General features: G+C 33.1%; 1 protein-coding gene across 1 annotated transcript in view; it reads right to left on the bottom strand.

Moving 5' to 3' along the window:
- Window positions 1–18,155, bottom strand: part of CEP83 (centrosomal protein 83) — a 102,141-nt gene that overhangs the window by 27,454 nt on the left and 56,532 nt on the right. The window contains exons 8-10 of the mRNA XM_069489983.1: window positions 13,458–13,572; window positions 11,900–12,044; window positions 11,637–11,786 (exon numbers count right to left, since the gene is read on the bottom strand). Of these exons, the coding sequence (XP_069346084.1) occupies window positions 11,637–11,786; window positions 11,900–12,044; window positions 13,458–13,572 (410 nt within the window). The remainder of the gene's footprint in view (window positions 1–11,636; window positions 11,787–11,899; window positions 12,045–13,457; window positions 13,573–18,155) is intronic.

Here is an 18,155-nt window from a genome sequence, read left to right on the forward strand (position 1 = left end):
CAATAATTGACAGGAATCAGAGGCAAAGACATGCTACAAGAACTGCCTGGTCCTTCAAATGCTGCCACATAGCCTTCCATACCCTACTTCCTAGTCCAAATTCTGGGAGAGAACACGTCCAAATAACCAACATGATTCTTCTTAAGATGAGTATAAATAGAAAGGCAGATATATTAAATGATAGTTGGTTTCTGTTTTTTTTTTTTTTTTAAAAAAAAGCAAATATCCACTATAGGCAGCAAACAAATCCAAACTGATGAAATCAAAATGTTTATAAAAACCTTAAGAAAAAAATCAGAAAGCCCCAAATGGAAAACAGAGCTCTGGCTTTAAGCTATGCAAAAGATAAATTTACTACAGGTATCTTAAATGATTAAGTTCCTTTTCCCTTGCATATATCTCCTCTCACTTCTGATATAAACTGCTTATCACCCACTGCCTTCTCCCACAGGGAGAAATAGGCACATAACCTCGGCTGAGCTCGAAAGACTGATCCCCATGGCCACAGTGATAGGCCCAGGGATGGGCATGTGAACCAGACCCAAACCTTTCTCCAGATTTTTCTAATGTGAGTTGGCAAGTAAGAATTCTGTTTTCTTTAGTCTCAACATATGGTCTTGGCCTCAAAGAGAAAGTGGCAGGAAAGAAGCAGACACAGGAGAAAGAAAAGGAGAAGAAAGGAAGAGGGAGAGAGGAGGAAGGAGGATGCCACTCTTATCTGATCACATTTGCATTCCTAGATCAGTGTGTCCATGAGACCAGCATAACCCCTGTCCTTTCCACAACATAGGTCAACCAATAAAGTTCCCTTTTTGGTTTGCATTAGTTGGAGTTGGGTTGCTGTTGTAACCAAAAGTTGACTACATACTTTATTACACTTAAATTCCTGTAATTCTTACATGTTTTTAATTTGTAGCTAACTTTACCATCTTTATGAGTTTAGTAAATGTGCAATGGGACACCCTTTTGAAATACAAAACACTTTCATGAAAATAATTTTATTTCTCTTGGCACAGTAATATACTAGTGGTGAAAAAAACACTTTAATGAAGACAAAAGACTAGTATATAATAATTTAAAGCATCTGCCAAGGCAGTGATTAATATGAAGTAGATTAATATCTACCTATCATAGATATTTGTTGGTTGTATATTAATGGATACTTCTGCTTTACATGATTTATGCTTTTCATTTCCTTAGCAAGACCTTTTTCTCCACAGATAAGTCTCTGAATTATCATAGAATCTAATAACAGAAGCTGCAATTATTACTTTAATGAATAATCAAAACAGACTTGGTTGATGCAGCTGGGCTTATAAATCACTAAATCAGAATTGCCATGGGGAAAAAAACGCAACACAATTGTAAAAAACAAAAAAATAATAATGTAGTAAGTCATACAAATCTTGTGAATTACTCCTGCTAGATTTTACATTGATTACTAAGTCCTTATTTTAAAATAAAGCTGGGGTCAATTATACATTATAAATGATCTGGAGAAACTGTAGAGAAATCAAAGAAAAATTAGCAAAGTGATTAATACAATAAAAAATTATTTATACTAAAGAAAAGCTAAAGGATTGAAAGCTGTTTTATATAGCAAAAAAAAAAACCCAAAAAAACCTAACGGTCAAGTTCATTATTATCTTCAAGTAATGACAGAATGCTGAACATTTTATCACTATGGCAACAGAAGCCCAAAGCAGGAGAAACAGGCTTAAATTCTAACAGAAAAGATTCTATCTGGCCAAAATGTGGGACCATAATAGGCTAAACATTAGAATGGGGTTCCTGGGAGGGTCTCTCCCCTCTTTCTGGAAATTGTCAAGGAGAGATAAACAAACAAACAAACAAACAAACAAAAAATACCTGCCTGTCCTGAATATTTAAAAAAAATGTACCCATCTAAAAGCAAAGGGATGGGCAAGACTGGCTCTCAAAATCCATTACAGATTTATGATTCTAGAATCATAGCCACTAACAATTTAAATTTATAGTTCATCTAACCTGACGTAAGTAAATAATACATATACCTCTGCCTGAAGTAGTTCTGTATCAAGAACTACTTAATGTGAATCAAGAACTTTGTCTCAAAACATAACCTACAACTTAATGAATATGATTTTTAAAAGCCTTTCAGCTTTAATCTATATAATTAAAGAAGTCACTAAGATATTAGAATTAAAAGGCAGATACAAAGAACTTCCAGCTGCTGAAGACAACAGCAGATGTCTAGCTCTGTGTTATACACATATTCTGCAAAAACAATACAGAAAAGTAAGGAGAACAAACAAAGCCACACAAAAACACACCCTTAGCATAACTGGAAGACTGAAATGCCCAAATTTCAAAACTGAAAATAAAATGAAGGAAAAAATACAAATTCTGGCAAGTGGTCGCTCATGCTCCTACCTGCAAGTCTTTGCAATAAGCAGGGGCTCAACACATGTCGATGGACTTAACTGCTCCATTATTTATTAAAATAAAAAGATCTCCAATTTGGCTCATAAAGCAAGACCCAACTATATGATATATACAAAACACAGGTTTACAAAACAAAGTGATTCTGAAAATTCAAAAATAAGAGGATAAAAGTATACTATGCAAATGGAAACTGTAAGAAAACAGGGGTAGTGATGATATTAGACAATGTAAAATTCAAGTTAAAAAAGGTTAAATTACAAAAAGCATTTTTCATACTAAAATTACAATTCATAATTAAAATATAATTGTTATGAAAATTGTTATATTGTACCAAGTAACAGTCACCTTTGTGAAGCAAAAACTATAAATAGTCATAAATAAAAAACTTACTAAAAATAGGAGACTTTAATAGATCATTCTTTGTACAAGACAGATCAAGTGGACAAAACATAAGTCCACAGAAGACCTAAACATCATAGTTAATAAGGTAGATATTATGAATATATATCAAACTTTAGACTCTTATAATTGAATACTTTCCACATACTATGTAACACTCACAAAAATTAATCATATACTATTAATATAAGGCTGTGACTGGGGCATATACTATTAACATAAGGCTGAGTGCAGTGCCCAGAATGCAAAACTGAAGGAGACATTCATTCTAAGACTCCTGCAAGTGCAGGGTCAGCAAGAGAGTATCTCAAATTTTGCACCCTGGGTGCCTCACTTGTCGCACAAGTCCTGGCCTTGATGTATTAGATTACAAAGAAACATTAATATGTTCCATAAAGTAGAAATAAAACAAACAATACTTTGTGATCATAATGCAATAAAACTAGAAATTAACAACAAAATTTTTAAAAAGGCTCTCCCACTTGGAAATTCAAAAACCTTGTGTTATAAACTAAAACACATCACTTCAAAATTCATATTGAAGTCTCAACCCCCAGTATTTTAGAATATGACTGCATTTAGAGATAAGGCCTTTAAAGAGGTAATTAAGGTTAAATGAGGTCATATGGGTGGCCCCTGATCCAATATGACTGGTGTCCTTATAAAAAGCAGAGACACCAGGGATGCAAGCATACAGAGAAAAGGCCATGTGAGAATACAGTGAGAAGGCAGCTATCTGCAAGCGAAGGACAGAGGCCTCAGGAAAAACTAAATCATTCTGTAACTTAACCTCTGACTTCTAGCCTCCAGAAGTGCAAGAAAATAAATTTCTGTTGTTTAAATCACCCAATCTGTGGTGTTTGGTTACGGCAGACTTAACAAACTAAGGTATCTTCTGTTAAACAACTCTTGGGTAAAAAGGAAAATACAAAGTGAAATTAGAGCATTCAAAAAAAAAAAATAACTAAAACACTATACATCATAATCTATGGGATACATTTAAAGCAGTGATGGGAGAAAATTCTCAGCACTAAATACTCTTCCCAATAAAAATGAAAGAATAATCATTAGAATCAAATTCCTATCTCAAAAACAAAATGAACAAAATAAACTAAAAGAAAGTCCAAGGTATATAACATGATCTCTAAGAAATCAACAGAGCAGCTATTAGAAAATATGTGAGTTCAGCAAGGTCACAGGATTCAAGATAAATACATAAAAAGCCAATTAACTATATTTCTATATGCTAGCAATGAACACTTAAAAAGTAAATTTAAAGAAAACCTCCATATATAGTAACACAAAATACTTAGGAATAAAATTTAACAAAAGATGAGCATGATGTATATAATGAAAGCTACAAAACACTGATGAAAGAAACTAAAGGAGATGTAAATAAATGGAGAGATGTGAGATATTCATGGATTGAAACACTCAAAACTCTTAAGATAACAATTTTCCTCAAGCCTACAAATTCAATCCCAATAAAAATTTTTATAAGCTTTTTAGAAAAAAGTGACAAGCTGATTTTAAAATTTACATTGAAAGACAGACCTACTAAATTTGACTGGCATTAAAAAAAAAAAAAAAAAAAAAGACAGACCTAGAAGAACCAAAAGAATTTAGACAAAAAAGAAGCTAGAAGACTTGCACTACCTGAACCAAACTTACTATAAAGCTACAGTAAACAAGATGGTGTGATGCTGATGTGAAGCTAAGACATACAGATCAATAAAACAGAATAGAGAATCAAGAAACAGACCCATACCTATATGGTCAATTAATTTTCAACAAAGGTACCAAGATAATTCAATGGGGGAAAAAACAGTCAACAAATGGTGCTGGAAAAACTGAATACCTATATGCAAATAAAAAATAAATATTTACCCAATCCCACTGTTGGTTATCTGCCCAAAAGAAATGAAGTCATTTTATCAAAAAGACACCTGCACTTGGATGTTTATTGCAGCACAATTCACAATTGTAAAGATGTGGAATCAACCTAAGTGCCCTTCAATTTATGAGAAGATAAAGAAAATGTGGTAGGGGTGTGTGTGTGTGTGTCTACACCATGGAGTATTACTCAGCCATAAAAAATGAAATAATGTCATTTGCAGCAACTTGGATGGAACTAGAGACCATGATCCTAAATGAAGTATCTCAGGAATAGAAGACCAAATACCATAAGTTCTTACTAATGAGTGGAAGCTAACTGATGGGTACACATGTGCACAAAGTGATATAAAGGACATGAGACATCAAGAAGAGGGGAAGGTGGGTGTGGGATAAAAACTTACCTGTTGGGTACAATAAACACTACTCTGGTGATGGGCACACCAAAAGCCCTGACTTAAGCATTACACAAGATATCTATGTTAAAAAAAACAAACAAACAAACAATGTACCTCCTTAATTAATATTTCAAAATTAAAAAGATCTACAATAACAAGTGTAAGAATGTGAAACAAATGGAATTCTCATACATTGCTACACGGAATGAAAACATTCTGGAAAGTGTTTCCACTTTGGAAACCAGTATTTCTGTATGTTATAAAATTAAATATGTACTTACCATATGACTCAGCAATCCCATTTCTGGGTATGTACTCAGGAGAAATAAGAACATATTTCTACAGAAAGACTTATACATAAATGCTCACAGCAGCATTATTCATAACAGACCCAAACTAAAAACAACTCAAATATTTGTCCATCCACAGGAGAATGGATAGACAAATCACATTATATTCATACAATAAACATTAATCAGCAGTAAAAAGTGATGAACTACTGACACATGCAACAACATGGAGAAAAGTGGTTGCCTTAAGGCTGGGGATCAGGGGAAGAGGTCAACTACAAAAAGACATGAGGTGGGAGGATTATCTGAGGCCAAGAGTTCAAGACCAGCCTGAGCAAGAGTGAGACCCAGTCTCTACAAAAAGTAGAAAATTAGCTGGGCATAGTGGTGTGGGCCTGTAGTCCCAGAGAATCCAGAGGCTGACGCAGAAGAATCACTCCAGCCCAGGAGTTTGAGGCTGCAGTGAACTATGATTACCTCACTGTACTTCAGCCCAGGTGACACAGCAAGACTCTGTCTCAAAAACAAGACAAAACAAAAGACATGGGGAAACTTTTAGAGGGATGGAACAGTTGTATTTTTATTGTGGTGATGGTTATACAACTATATACAATTATCATAAGTCATCAAGTTGTATATTATTTAAATGGGTAAACTTTATGTACTTTAAACAATAAAACTGTAAAAACTTTTTGAATGGCAAAAAACACAGAAAGTAAATATAAAAGCAGAAATTAATGAGGTAGAAAAATAGGAAAACAGTTGATCCAATAAGTCAAAATCCTAATTATAAAATTACACTGAACTGTATGCTTTGAAAGTTAAAATGGTAAATTTTATGTATATCTTACAATAAAAAATACACAAACCACAATAAAAAAATAAAATATACAAAGCACTAGTTGACTGAGAAAGGAAGATAGCACATGTACAAAATAAGAAACAACAAAGGGAAAATAAGCAATGAAATAGAAAAAAAAAATTATGAAGAAAAACTTTTATATACCTGTGTAAATAAGTTTGAAAACATATAGAATTCCTTATAAAAATACAGATTATAAAAATTGACTACATTAGAGATAGAGCTTAAACAGGCTAATTTCTGTAGAAGAAACAGATAAAGCTATCCAAGAACTGTCCCAGAAAAGGGCACCAAGCCTGGACGTGTTAACAGGGGAATTCTACCAAGTCTTCAAAGACATTATGGTACTACAGCACCATATTTGTCCCAGAGGATCAAACACCAAAGAAAATGTCTTAATCCTTTTTAGGAACAAGGTTAACACTAATGCCTAAGCCTGAAACATTACCTATCCACCCACCCCTCCCAAAAAGAAAAAATTACAGACCAAGAGCTACATAAACCCCCACCTTTAACAAAGAAACAAAAAAGAGAAACTAACATCAAAGGGAGTTTGTTCCAGAAATTAAGGCTGGTTTAATATTAAGAAATCTATTAATATACCATCTTAATAAATCTAAAAGGGAAAAAATCATGATTGTCTCCAGAGATGCTAAAAAAAAAAATCATCTGACAATTTTTAACATCATGACTAACAAAAACACGAGAAAATAAAACTTGATGAATACTTTCCTAAATGGTAAAACATACATATATTTCAATACTAAAGCTAGCAACTTAATGAAGACAGAGTAGAGACAGTTTCAACAAGATGAGGAATAAGGAAAGGATGTCTATGATCCCCAATACACTCAGTATTTTATTAGGGGTACCTGCCAGTGCAATCAGATAAACCAATTAGCAGCACAGGAATACGTAAAGAAGCAATATTATCTCTATTTGTAGATAATATGATAGTATATACTTGGGAAACCCTAGATAACTCATAATAAAATGAACTCAAACAATAAAAGAATTTGGTAAGTTAGTAAGATATAAAATTAACCTATAAAAACCGATTTCTTAAAAAAACAATACCAGTTGAAGGACAAAACACATTTACAATACCAACAAGAATTAAATATTTAGAAATAAGCTTAACAGGAAATGTGTCCAAACTACATAAAGAAAGTTTTAAAACTCTCTAGAAAAAACCCAAAAGGAAACTTCAATAAATGGAAATATATCTCTGTTGTTGAAAAGGACAACTCAACATCAGAAAGATGTCAGTTCTCCCTAAGTTTAAAAATTTAATGCAGAAGATTCTGGGGAGATGGTGGAATAGGAAACATCAGAATCCACCTCTCCACCAGGCAATAACTGCACCGGCAGAAACTGTCTAAGTATTTTGGAAATCTGGAGTCTACTGAAGGCTTACAACTTCTAGTGGAAGGCTTGGACTGTACATTGTGGTTAATTTCAGTCAATTTCAGTTGTTAGTGGCAGCTACCCATCCTATATTCCCAGACTCATGGCAGGCATCTTTGCAAGAGTTCCAGGAGCAGCTTGCACAGAGCTTGGGAGTCAGTGTGGGGAAAAACCACCCTGTTCTCCAAATATTAGGGATCTATGCTCTGATTACCGATGGCTGTTGATGATTCCATAGGTGCAGACAAAGACATAGGCAGCTATTATTGTCGCTCCTTCCACAATTGTTGAAAGTCCCTCCCCTTCTGGCTGAGTGACTACCAGGGGATTTAAAGGGCTGGCACCCAGCCCCTTCATTTTCCCATTTTTGCTGTTTTGGAAGCCAGACATTAAAGACTAAGGATACTCAAAAGCAGCTGCATATATGAGGAAAATCAGAAAGTGACTGTGCACACCCACAGAAAGGCAAAGGTTCAGAAAAGACCTGAGAAGGCCTTAAGTTTATGCCACAGGCTGATCTTTGGCACAGACAGGATGTTAAATGTAATCCCCTTGGTAACCACAAATAAAATAGCTACATAATATGAACAAAAGGAAATGAGAAAGGAATTGAAATGTTTCACAACAATAAAAACAAGCACAAAAAACACTAATGTAAGAAATGAGGAACAAAAAAGATTTAAGACATATAGAGAACAAATGGCAAAACAGAAGTCCCCACTTATTCGTAATTTCTTTAAATATACATGGATTAAACTTTCCAATCAAAAATCACAAACTGTCAGAATGGATTAAAAAACATGACATAATTATATGTTGTCTATAAGATACTCACTTCAGATCCAAAGTTACAAATAAATTGAAAGTGAAAGGATGGAAAAGATATCCCACGCAAATAGTAAGCAAAAGATAGCAGGGACAAATAAACTGTCAGATAACATAGACTATAAATCAAAAAAGCTTACAAGAGACAAAGATATTATGTAATAATCAAAGATTCAATATAGCAAGAAGACATAACAATTATAAACATTTATATACCTGATAATCAAACTATGTGATGCAAAAATTGACAGAACTGAAGGAAGAAACAGACAATTATACAATAACATTAGAGACTTCAAATAGACAACCAGACCAGTGAAATAGAATAGAAAGTCCAGAAATATATCCAAGTATATGTGGAAATTTAAAATGTGGTAAAAGTATCATCATGAATCATTGGAGCAAAGATAAGTCTTTAATAAAATGTGGGAAAATCCATTAGCCATTTTGAAAAAAATAAAATTAAATCCATACCTCACTACATACACGCAAACCCACTCCAAATACATCAGAGAAGTAAATAAAAAAAATGAAACTATACAAGCAAAAAAAAAGTGAATTCCAATTTAACCTCAGTACAGGGAAAGATTATGACTTAAAATCTAGAGGCAATAACAGATTAATAAATTTGATAATATAGTAAAAATTTTTCCACAGTATTTGAAAAATACCAAAAAGAGTCAAAAAACACCTGACCTAACTGGGAAAAAATATGTGCAGCATAATCCTAATTTAAGAACTCTTGAGGAAAAAGATCAAAGAAACAACAGGGAAAGATATGAACAATTAATTCACAAACAAAAGATATAATTCACAAACAAAAGATATAAAACTGGTCTTAAAACATATGAGAAGTTGTTCAACCTCGTTTAGGAGGTTGTAATAGGAGAAATGCAAATTCAACTAACCTGAGATGCAAAATGGTACAATTCTGTTGGATAGGAATTTGGTAATATCTAACAAAACTGCATATGCATTTACCTTTTGACCCACCTATTCACTTCAGGAACATACCCTGAAGATAAACCTCCAACAATATGAAAATACATACACATAGAAGACTGACTGTATCATTGGTTGCAATCATAAAATACTGGAAACTAAATACATAGAACATTTGAATAAACACTGATACATGTACACAACGAAGTGCTATGCAGCTGTAAAAAAAGAATAAGGATAATCTCTATGAACTAATATGTAGCAATTTCCAGGACATACTGATAAAAAAGAAGAAATAAAATATACATGCATCTGATATTTGTGGGGGGAGGTAGAAGAGGGGGACCAGAAGGCTAAACCGCAACTAATGAGATTAATTACAGGGAGGTAGAGTAGATGGGAAAAGATGAGAGAATGGGAACAGTGTAGAATAGATGTAGGAACTGGCACTTTTTTAGTATTTTTTTATATATTGTAATTCTGTCCTTTAGAACCATGTTGATGGTTCACATACCACATATATTAATAAATAAAACAAACAAGGATGAGGTAGGGAACCAAAATAGAATAAAACAGAAACAAATACACCTTTTTTTATAAGTGACTAACACAACCACACTGAAGGAAGGTTTGGTGTTAAAAGTCCTAAGTAACTTTGGAAAATAGTATTTCAGCTACTCACTGTAAGGCTACAGACAAAAAGAACTACACAGAAATATATTACACATTAGTTAACAGGTTTGCTTTTCACTGGGTTATGAGTTAGCAATTCCCAAACTTTATGTAAAATTCTAGGGCTTGCTTTCCCAAAGTTTACTTTATGTAAAATTCTAGGACTAAGGAAATAAGTAAATATATTATAAATAATGAGAGCCAAGTTTTTCACTGTCAAAGGAGTTGCAAATATGAAAAGAGAACAATATAAGGCGTTCCATGGTGTTAGAATGGAACTGGAAATATCAATATAAACTCAAGATTACTTATAGACATACAGAAAAATAAAGATATATTAATAAATGTGTACATGTGTGTTTATGTAAACATTTCCTAGCTCAGTTCACTGAGAGGGCCTAGAAAGAATGACCCCTGGCAACGATAGGCATCCCTAGCGCAGATTTTGGTTTCCAAATACCATTCTCCAATTAAAAAGGAACCACAGTACCTTAGAGAAATAGCTAATTCCATGGTTGGGGCAGGAAAGTGAAAGAGCATAGAACGTTCTGTGATGCCAGAAAATAAAAAGAATCTCAAAAATTGGTGGGATTATATCAAAGGTACACAGGATTCAACCTGAAAGGGCTTTCAGTGGCCAAATCTGAGAATATTTAAGCAACAAAATATTAGAACCCATAGAAAAAATAAGAATCTAAGTCCATAATGATATAATATTTAGAAGAGAAGGGAAAGCTCTCCCTTTCAGGAGAATTCCAAGTAATAAATGAAGAAGGAATAATAGAAATAGAAAAATCACCACTTGGCAAACCACAGAGTAATAATTGTTTTGGGCAAGAATTATTAATGGATGCTAAAATTAGTGGAAGAACGTATGATAAGAAAGTACAATGAGAATATTTACATAGTCTCAAAGTATCACATGGGGAGCCATAATATAACTATATATTACAGAAGGAAAAAGTAGTAATTTTACAGTGGAAAAATCTGGCAGATACCACCTCAACCAGTGATCAAGGTTAACATCGCCAGTGAAGGGAACATATCATGATCTCCTGATATGATGCATTGAGGACACATGACTGGTTTTATTTTTGCTAAAAATGAATAACCTGAATTTAATCATGAAGATCATGAAGAATGTAATACAAACCCAAATTGAGAGATATTCTACAAAATAACTGACCAGAATTCATCAAAAGTTTACTATATTCCAGATTAAAGGAAACTAAGTAAAGGCAATGTGTGATCCTGGATTGCATCTTAGACCAGAAAAAGGACATAAGTGGGACATTTGGTACAATTTGAATAAAGTCAATACATTTGATCATAGTAATGTTTAATTTTCTGATTATATGTTAATTTTTTAATCTTGATTAATGTAATAGGGTTATATAAGATGTTAATATTTGGGGAATCAGGGTGAAGGGTATATGGGAATTCTTTATACTACTTTTACATAATTTTGGTAACTCTGACACTATTTCAAAATGGAAATTTTTAAAATATATATGCATATATAACCTAATACTCTGAAGTTCCCTTCTGGCCGACTCCTCTGCCATCTGTGAAGCCCGCAATTTCTCTTCACACTGATCCTTCTCCGATTGCCTCAAGACATCATGTTCCACTTTCATTTTCTCTAAATCTGCTAATCTGTTCTCAAGTTCTAACCTAAAACAACAGATGATAATTATGTTACAAGAACAACAATAAAGATGATATGACAGCAAAATGTTTTCATTTGCAAGGAGATTTCACTCAAACTGAGGTAATTAAGTACTTACTTTTCCTCTTGTAATACCACAAGTTTTTGATAACCTTCTTCCTTGGCAGCTTGTACTTTACGTATTAATTCACGATCCTTTTCTACTAAGAGCATTTTGTGGTGTTCAACAGCTGATTTGAGAATCTCATTGTCTGACTGTAATCCTAGTATTTTTTTAAGGAGAAAAATATACTATGTTCAATGTTACTATGATGAAAAAAATCACAATTAAGAGCAACCATTCATAAGCCAGTGAGACAAAAGAATGTAAAAACTCTCTCTGGATATGTATTCTCAAAGATCCTTACTCACTGATAAATCTTCTTAAAATAAGAATGAAAGAGACTAAAACTCAGAGTTAATTTTTCTGTCATTTTATTTAGCACGTACACAAATACTTTCATAAAATATTATATACATTTACTCATTTGAATCTTGAGAGCTGAGGCAATCAACCTGGATGATATCCAAAGAGGTACTTACTTCACCCCTAAAGGAGTTCTGTGACCTAAGCTCCAAAACAACATCGTAACACAGCTGGCCAGTGGCACAGTGAATAAAATCACAAAACCCTTCAGAACCCGTGATTCTAGCAGAACTGCCAGCTTTCTGGCAGAAATATAAATAACATGGAAACTTTCAGGTTTGTCTAATGAATTCACAAATCTCCTTCATCATGAGATGGCAAGTACTTTGCAGACAGAATAACTAAAGCAAATTCATATCAACTTAAAATAAAAACAGAATGCAGCAATAGGTCCCAAACTCTTAAGTTCCTAGGAAAATTTATTTCCTAACTCTACGGAAATCCATGAGTCAACAGGTAGAAATTAACAATAAAAAAAAAAAAAATCATTCACAGCAGTTGAGTACAGTGGCACAAGTCTGTAGTCCCAGCTACTTGGGAGACTGAGACAGAAGGATTGCTGGAGCCCAGGAGTTCAAGGCCAGCCTAAGCAACATAGTGAGACTCCATCTAAAAACAAAAAATCATTGTGAACTCTCTCTGAAACTACAGAGGCCAGTTCAACTACAGACCAACTCACGGACAGCCATAGGCCAAAGGCAGCTTATTTAATTGCTTAAGAAAGTAAGAAACAATATCAATTCTGAGAAAACTTGATGAGATGAACATTCTAAGACTAAATCGGAGCTTAAAAATAAACCTACACTGAACTAGGCTCCAACAACTAGCCTAAGGTCTACCTAAAAATTAGAAAATATTAAACCTGGAACCCACCTATCTTCCTTATCCTTTAGACTTAAAATGTCCTAGGACTAATAACTACATGATCTAAATAGCTTTAAAATTATAAACCCAGGAAGTATAGAATTCCATTTTCAAAGTTTTATATAATTTATGTATTAATCAAATAACTATGACATAAACATTAGGATTGATTTTTTTTAAAGTTATATCTCATAATGAACAAAACATTCAACATATAAGCAAAAACATTCCACGTCTTTAAAATTCAAGTAAGCTGAAAATCTGGAAATAAAAATTCAGGTTGATCTATTTTAATACTTTAGTTTATATTTGAAAATAATAAAAAGCGTGTGAAATCATACATTACCATCCAGTTCACTTTGAATCTTATTCCTTTCTCTTTCTAGCTCACTCTTAGCTCTTGCTGCCTCCAGTTTGATGTCTGTTATTTCTAGTTTGCTTGAATGTTTAAGTTCTTTTACCTGTTGGTAATCAGAAATTGAAATCACTATTGGTCATTTTCTTGTCATTCAATTCCCAAAAATGTAAGTGGAAATGAGAAAATGCTTTGACAGCAGAGTACAGAGTGTTAAGTACCTTCCGGGCAGAAAGGTGTATCAGTGCCTGGAACAGTACTTAGCATAAGGAGACACCAAGAAAACAGTCTTTTCCTAATAGAACGGAGACATTTCTTTACAAATATCTGGGTGGGGTCATCTGGCTTAATCTTGCCTTAAAAGACTTAAGTGCAAGTATCTAAAATCAAATAGTCAATGACTGAAACATCTGTAGGGAAAAAAAGTGAACCTTTCTTGAAAAAAGTGCTGGGACAAAGAAGGCACTCTAAACAGAAGGAACAGCATATAAAATGTTACCTAAGTAAAAACATCACATGGTCTCATCTTAAAACAGTGAGCTATGCATTATAGGTAGAGCAGAGGGAGGCATGAAATCTGTGGAGAAGTGGCAGGGAATAAACTGCATACGCCAAACAAAAGGGTTATTTATTCTATTAGCTGTTGAAGGTGGCACAATTAACTCCAATGCAAATGTGTTAGATTAAGAAACTGAAGGTAAAGAAATTAAGAGGGAAGGAATTAATAAAGAAAAGAATGAATTGAATTTGGTAACTAAATAATGCACATGTATATATATGTGCAAGCATGGGTGGGGGATGGGAGGGAGAAACACATACTAATATAAATTGTATAAATTTAATCTTTTATTGCCAAAATCTGATTCTTTTAAAGCCCCAAGTTTATGTAAATAATTGTCAATACTTTTAATGTAATTAACACATCATATAACATTTCTCAGTCTTCACTGAGATACCCTTTTTGAAGGCTGAATAATTCTAGTTCACAAGTAGTATTCCTTCTTTCATTCAACAATATTTGAACTGAACACCTAATCATATGCCAGGCACCATTTTAGGAGCTGAGGACACAAAAGCAAACAAGAAAGCCTTGTCTTTCCAATTAACTGCACTACAATTCCCGTAGCCCTTCTCTTTGGTAAGGTGCTTCTAAAATTAGATAAAGTAGTATGGTAAGGATTTTATCAGTACATATATAAAGGTTAAATAAACCTGTATTCTGACTTATTACACTAACATATAAAACTATGAAATCAGGGTAGAAAACTATAAACATATACAAGTCAAATATATAAAATGTGAGATCGTAGGAATAGGAAGGTAAAGGATAATTTATTTAGAGTCCAATAAGACCCTACAAGAACTGGAGTTGGGAGTGAGACAAATCAAAAAGAAGTCCTAGAGCAAAGAGGGAAAGAACAAGAAATAAGTGTAATATTGGCACAGATGCCCTTGACAAAAGGCCCTGAAAATGCTGCAAGGAATGGTTTCATGAAAAATTCTCAAAGGAAACAAACACAAAAGTTGATATTGTACTGCCTTTGTATTGCTAACTACAATAAGACATCCCTCCAAATTAACTTGCAGACTTTTAAATGTTAGTACATAAAACGGCTACTTTGTGCTGACATCAGTCTTGCATTTTTAAAACTCCTTTCTGAAGTTCTTTTCTGTAAGTCTCATAAAATGATGTTTAACTACACGGAAGCAGCTAAGAAATTATATTTAACACTTAAACTTTCTGTAGATTGAATTTATTACATTATAATTTCATGGAAAGACATTTAAATTATAAATGCTTTAAAAAATTTGAAGAAATACAATTACAATGACAATCCAATCACTATGACAGACGTAATTATAACGTGCTATTATATACTAACTGTAAAAGGTTAAGAATGACATAGCAGCTCAGTAACAAACCACATGTAGCTGTTTTAAATATGAGGCAGAAAATTAGAACCATCTTATTTCATAGAAAGTTGATTCATTTCATAGTAACTTTAAGAACTACAAAATAAAAACCTTATTCATTTCACCCTGCAATATGCTGAAATGAGAAAATATTTTCAACTACACTATAATTATTGAAACTGAAAGGACAGTGGACAGGAAGTGAAGCAACAGGTGAGGTCTGACTTCACGACTACTTTTATTGTTAAACTAGTGGTATATGCTCAAACAATTTACTTGTCCTCTCTTCATTCAAATGTACTCATTTATGGATCTTAAGTTTTTCTTTAGTGCCTTATTTCTGTAATCATAACATAATGAATGCACTTATACTAATAGTTAATTGTTAGCTTCCTAAAAATATACTAAAAGGAATTATTAATATTAAAAATAAAACACTTACATGAAAATTTATTACTCAGTAATGACAAATAGCACTTTTCTATGAGTAACTGAACCAAATCCCAAATAGCCACAATACTTTCTTTCTATCTCTAGATCCCTGGTCCTTAATTTCCTTTGTAATCAGACTCCAAAAATCCTAGGAACACTAAGAACCTCTTATTTAAATAAAATACACAATATTGAAATATTACATAAAATTTCAAGAGATTCATGGTCTTCTAAAGATTCTCTGGGCCAAGTCACCTTGTTTTTCACAAAGTGTCTTCCATGTAGATTCTGGCCTTTATACTACGAATTTGCTTTACACTTTTGACATGACAGAAGTATTCAGAGATTACAACTAACACAACTTTAATAAATGTAAAAATGGCAATACTGAGCATTTTACAGGAGTTCAGAATCTGTTAAAGTACACATCCCTACACTATGACACAAAACAATATATATAAGCAAGAAACAGAAATACAGTTTAAAAATGTGTTATCTAAGAAGTTGTGAATTCAAATTCCAAAGTGATGGTACTGAAATTATGATCTTTTTCAAAGTTCTGTAATGGTATGATCTTACTAATTTAGCTAAAAAAGGATAATTCTGTGGGATGGCTTCCTTAAAACTATTTTTTATTGGTGTTCTAAATATCAAAAACCTCGTGAGGTAACTAGAATGTACCTCACTGTGAAACATCTTTAAGGTCATCATTTTCAAGCCATCTTTGGCAATACCTTTTAATGCAAGATTGATAGTCACACCGACATAACTTTGTTCTAAAATCTAACAAACATTTATAAATTTGAATAATTTAGACAAACACACCCCAGGTGTTCCTTTGCATTGCAAACAACCATTTGCTAGAAGTGCAAAATGTTGATGAAAATTTCAAGTTGCAAAGAAAACTGTGACAGTCATGTTTGAAATAGTATTATAAAATTTATCCTTCCAATGGAAACTTTTTACATGCAAGATGTTGAAGGACGGTTTTTAACACTCCATTTATATGCAAAATAATGCAAGTGTGCCTTTAAAAAGACAAGTAACTCTGAGCAGTGTGTGTTAATAAACAAGCTCAGAGAAACAAATAATACTGTACTAAATTGCTGTTCTTCCTTCAGCAGAGTAGGAAAAATCATCTATGCTCAAACTCTAAAAGGAAAGAGCAATAGAGAAGGGTATATGTACAAAAAAAAGAAGAGAAATCAGGGTCAGCACGTAGGTGAGCCAGGGAGCTTAGGTAAAATATACTGCAGGAAAAGTACCTGGTGATCCCTAAGAAAGAAGCCACAGTAGAAGCCCAGCATATCCAATGTCCTATTGCTACATCTATGCTTCCAGTTATTCCAGCAGGCAGTCTGGCTACTCAGGTCTAAAACATTGTGTTACAAATACTGGGTACTCCATATTATTTTTACAAAACTGAAAATACTTTAAACTGGAATTGGAAGAAAAGCACGAAAGAACTCTCTGTATCCTGAATTTACTCTATTGTGTTTTGTATCTATTTTTTTGTATACTCTATAATTGGAGGCATCCAATATATATCTGTTGAATATACAATCTACTTAATCAAGAAGTAACTAAATTATTAATTTATTTTCTAGTAGGACTTACACAATCGTAGTAGGCTGAAAGCGTTCTTAGAGATTAGCTAGAACAACTCCTTTTTTCACCTATGAGGAAACGATCCCAATGATGTTAAGTAACTCACCTAAGGTTACACACACAGTTACTGATACAGTGAGGAACAGAGTAGTCAATGAGCTCAAAATTCTGTATTCTTTGTTACATTATTTTTTTATTTAAGGATATCACTAGTGTATAATCATTGCCCTTATCATTTTTATCACCAGCTACTATTTAGTGTGTTAAATACTATCTTTAATCTTCACAAAAATCCCATGAGATAGGTATTATCCCCATTAAAAAGTTAAGCAAACCAGAAGTCACACAGGTGGTGAGTGAAGTGAATGAGTCAGGATTCAAAGACAGTCATGAGCCAAAGTCTGTGATTTTTTTCATTGTTTTTTATTACTTGTTCCAAAATGATAGTTTTTAATTTCTAAATAAATCTGAATTTTAACCTATGAACTATAAGACTGTCCTTGAAATTAAAATATTTTTAAATATTTAAAAATCTTATTTGCCCAATTTTTACTTATTCTTTTTAGTGTCAGCCACGTCTACTGAATTAAATGAGACACTGGCTACAAAACCACTTTGTAAACTATAAAAAGTGCAGACAGAAATTCAAATAATGAGAGTCACTAGACATATAATGCAAATGTAGAACAGTATGTGTCTGCCATGAGAAAAATTGGGTAGACCATCTCTCAAGGG

The sequence above is a fragment of the Eulemur rufifrons genome, chromosome 16, assembly GCF_041146395.1.
Source record: "Eulemur rufifrons isolate Redbay chromosome 16, OSU_ERuf_1, whole genome shotgun sequence".
NCBI lineage: Eukaryota > Metazoa > Chordata > Mammalia > Primates > Lemuridae > Eulemur > Eulemur rufifrons.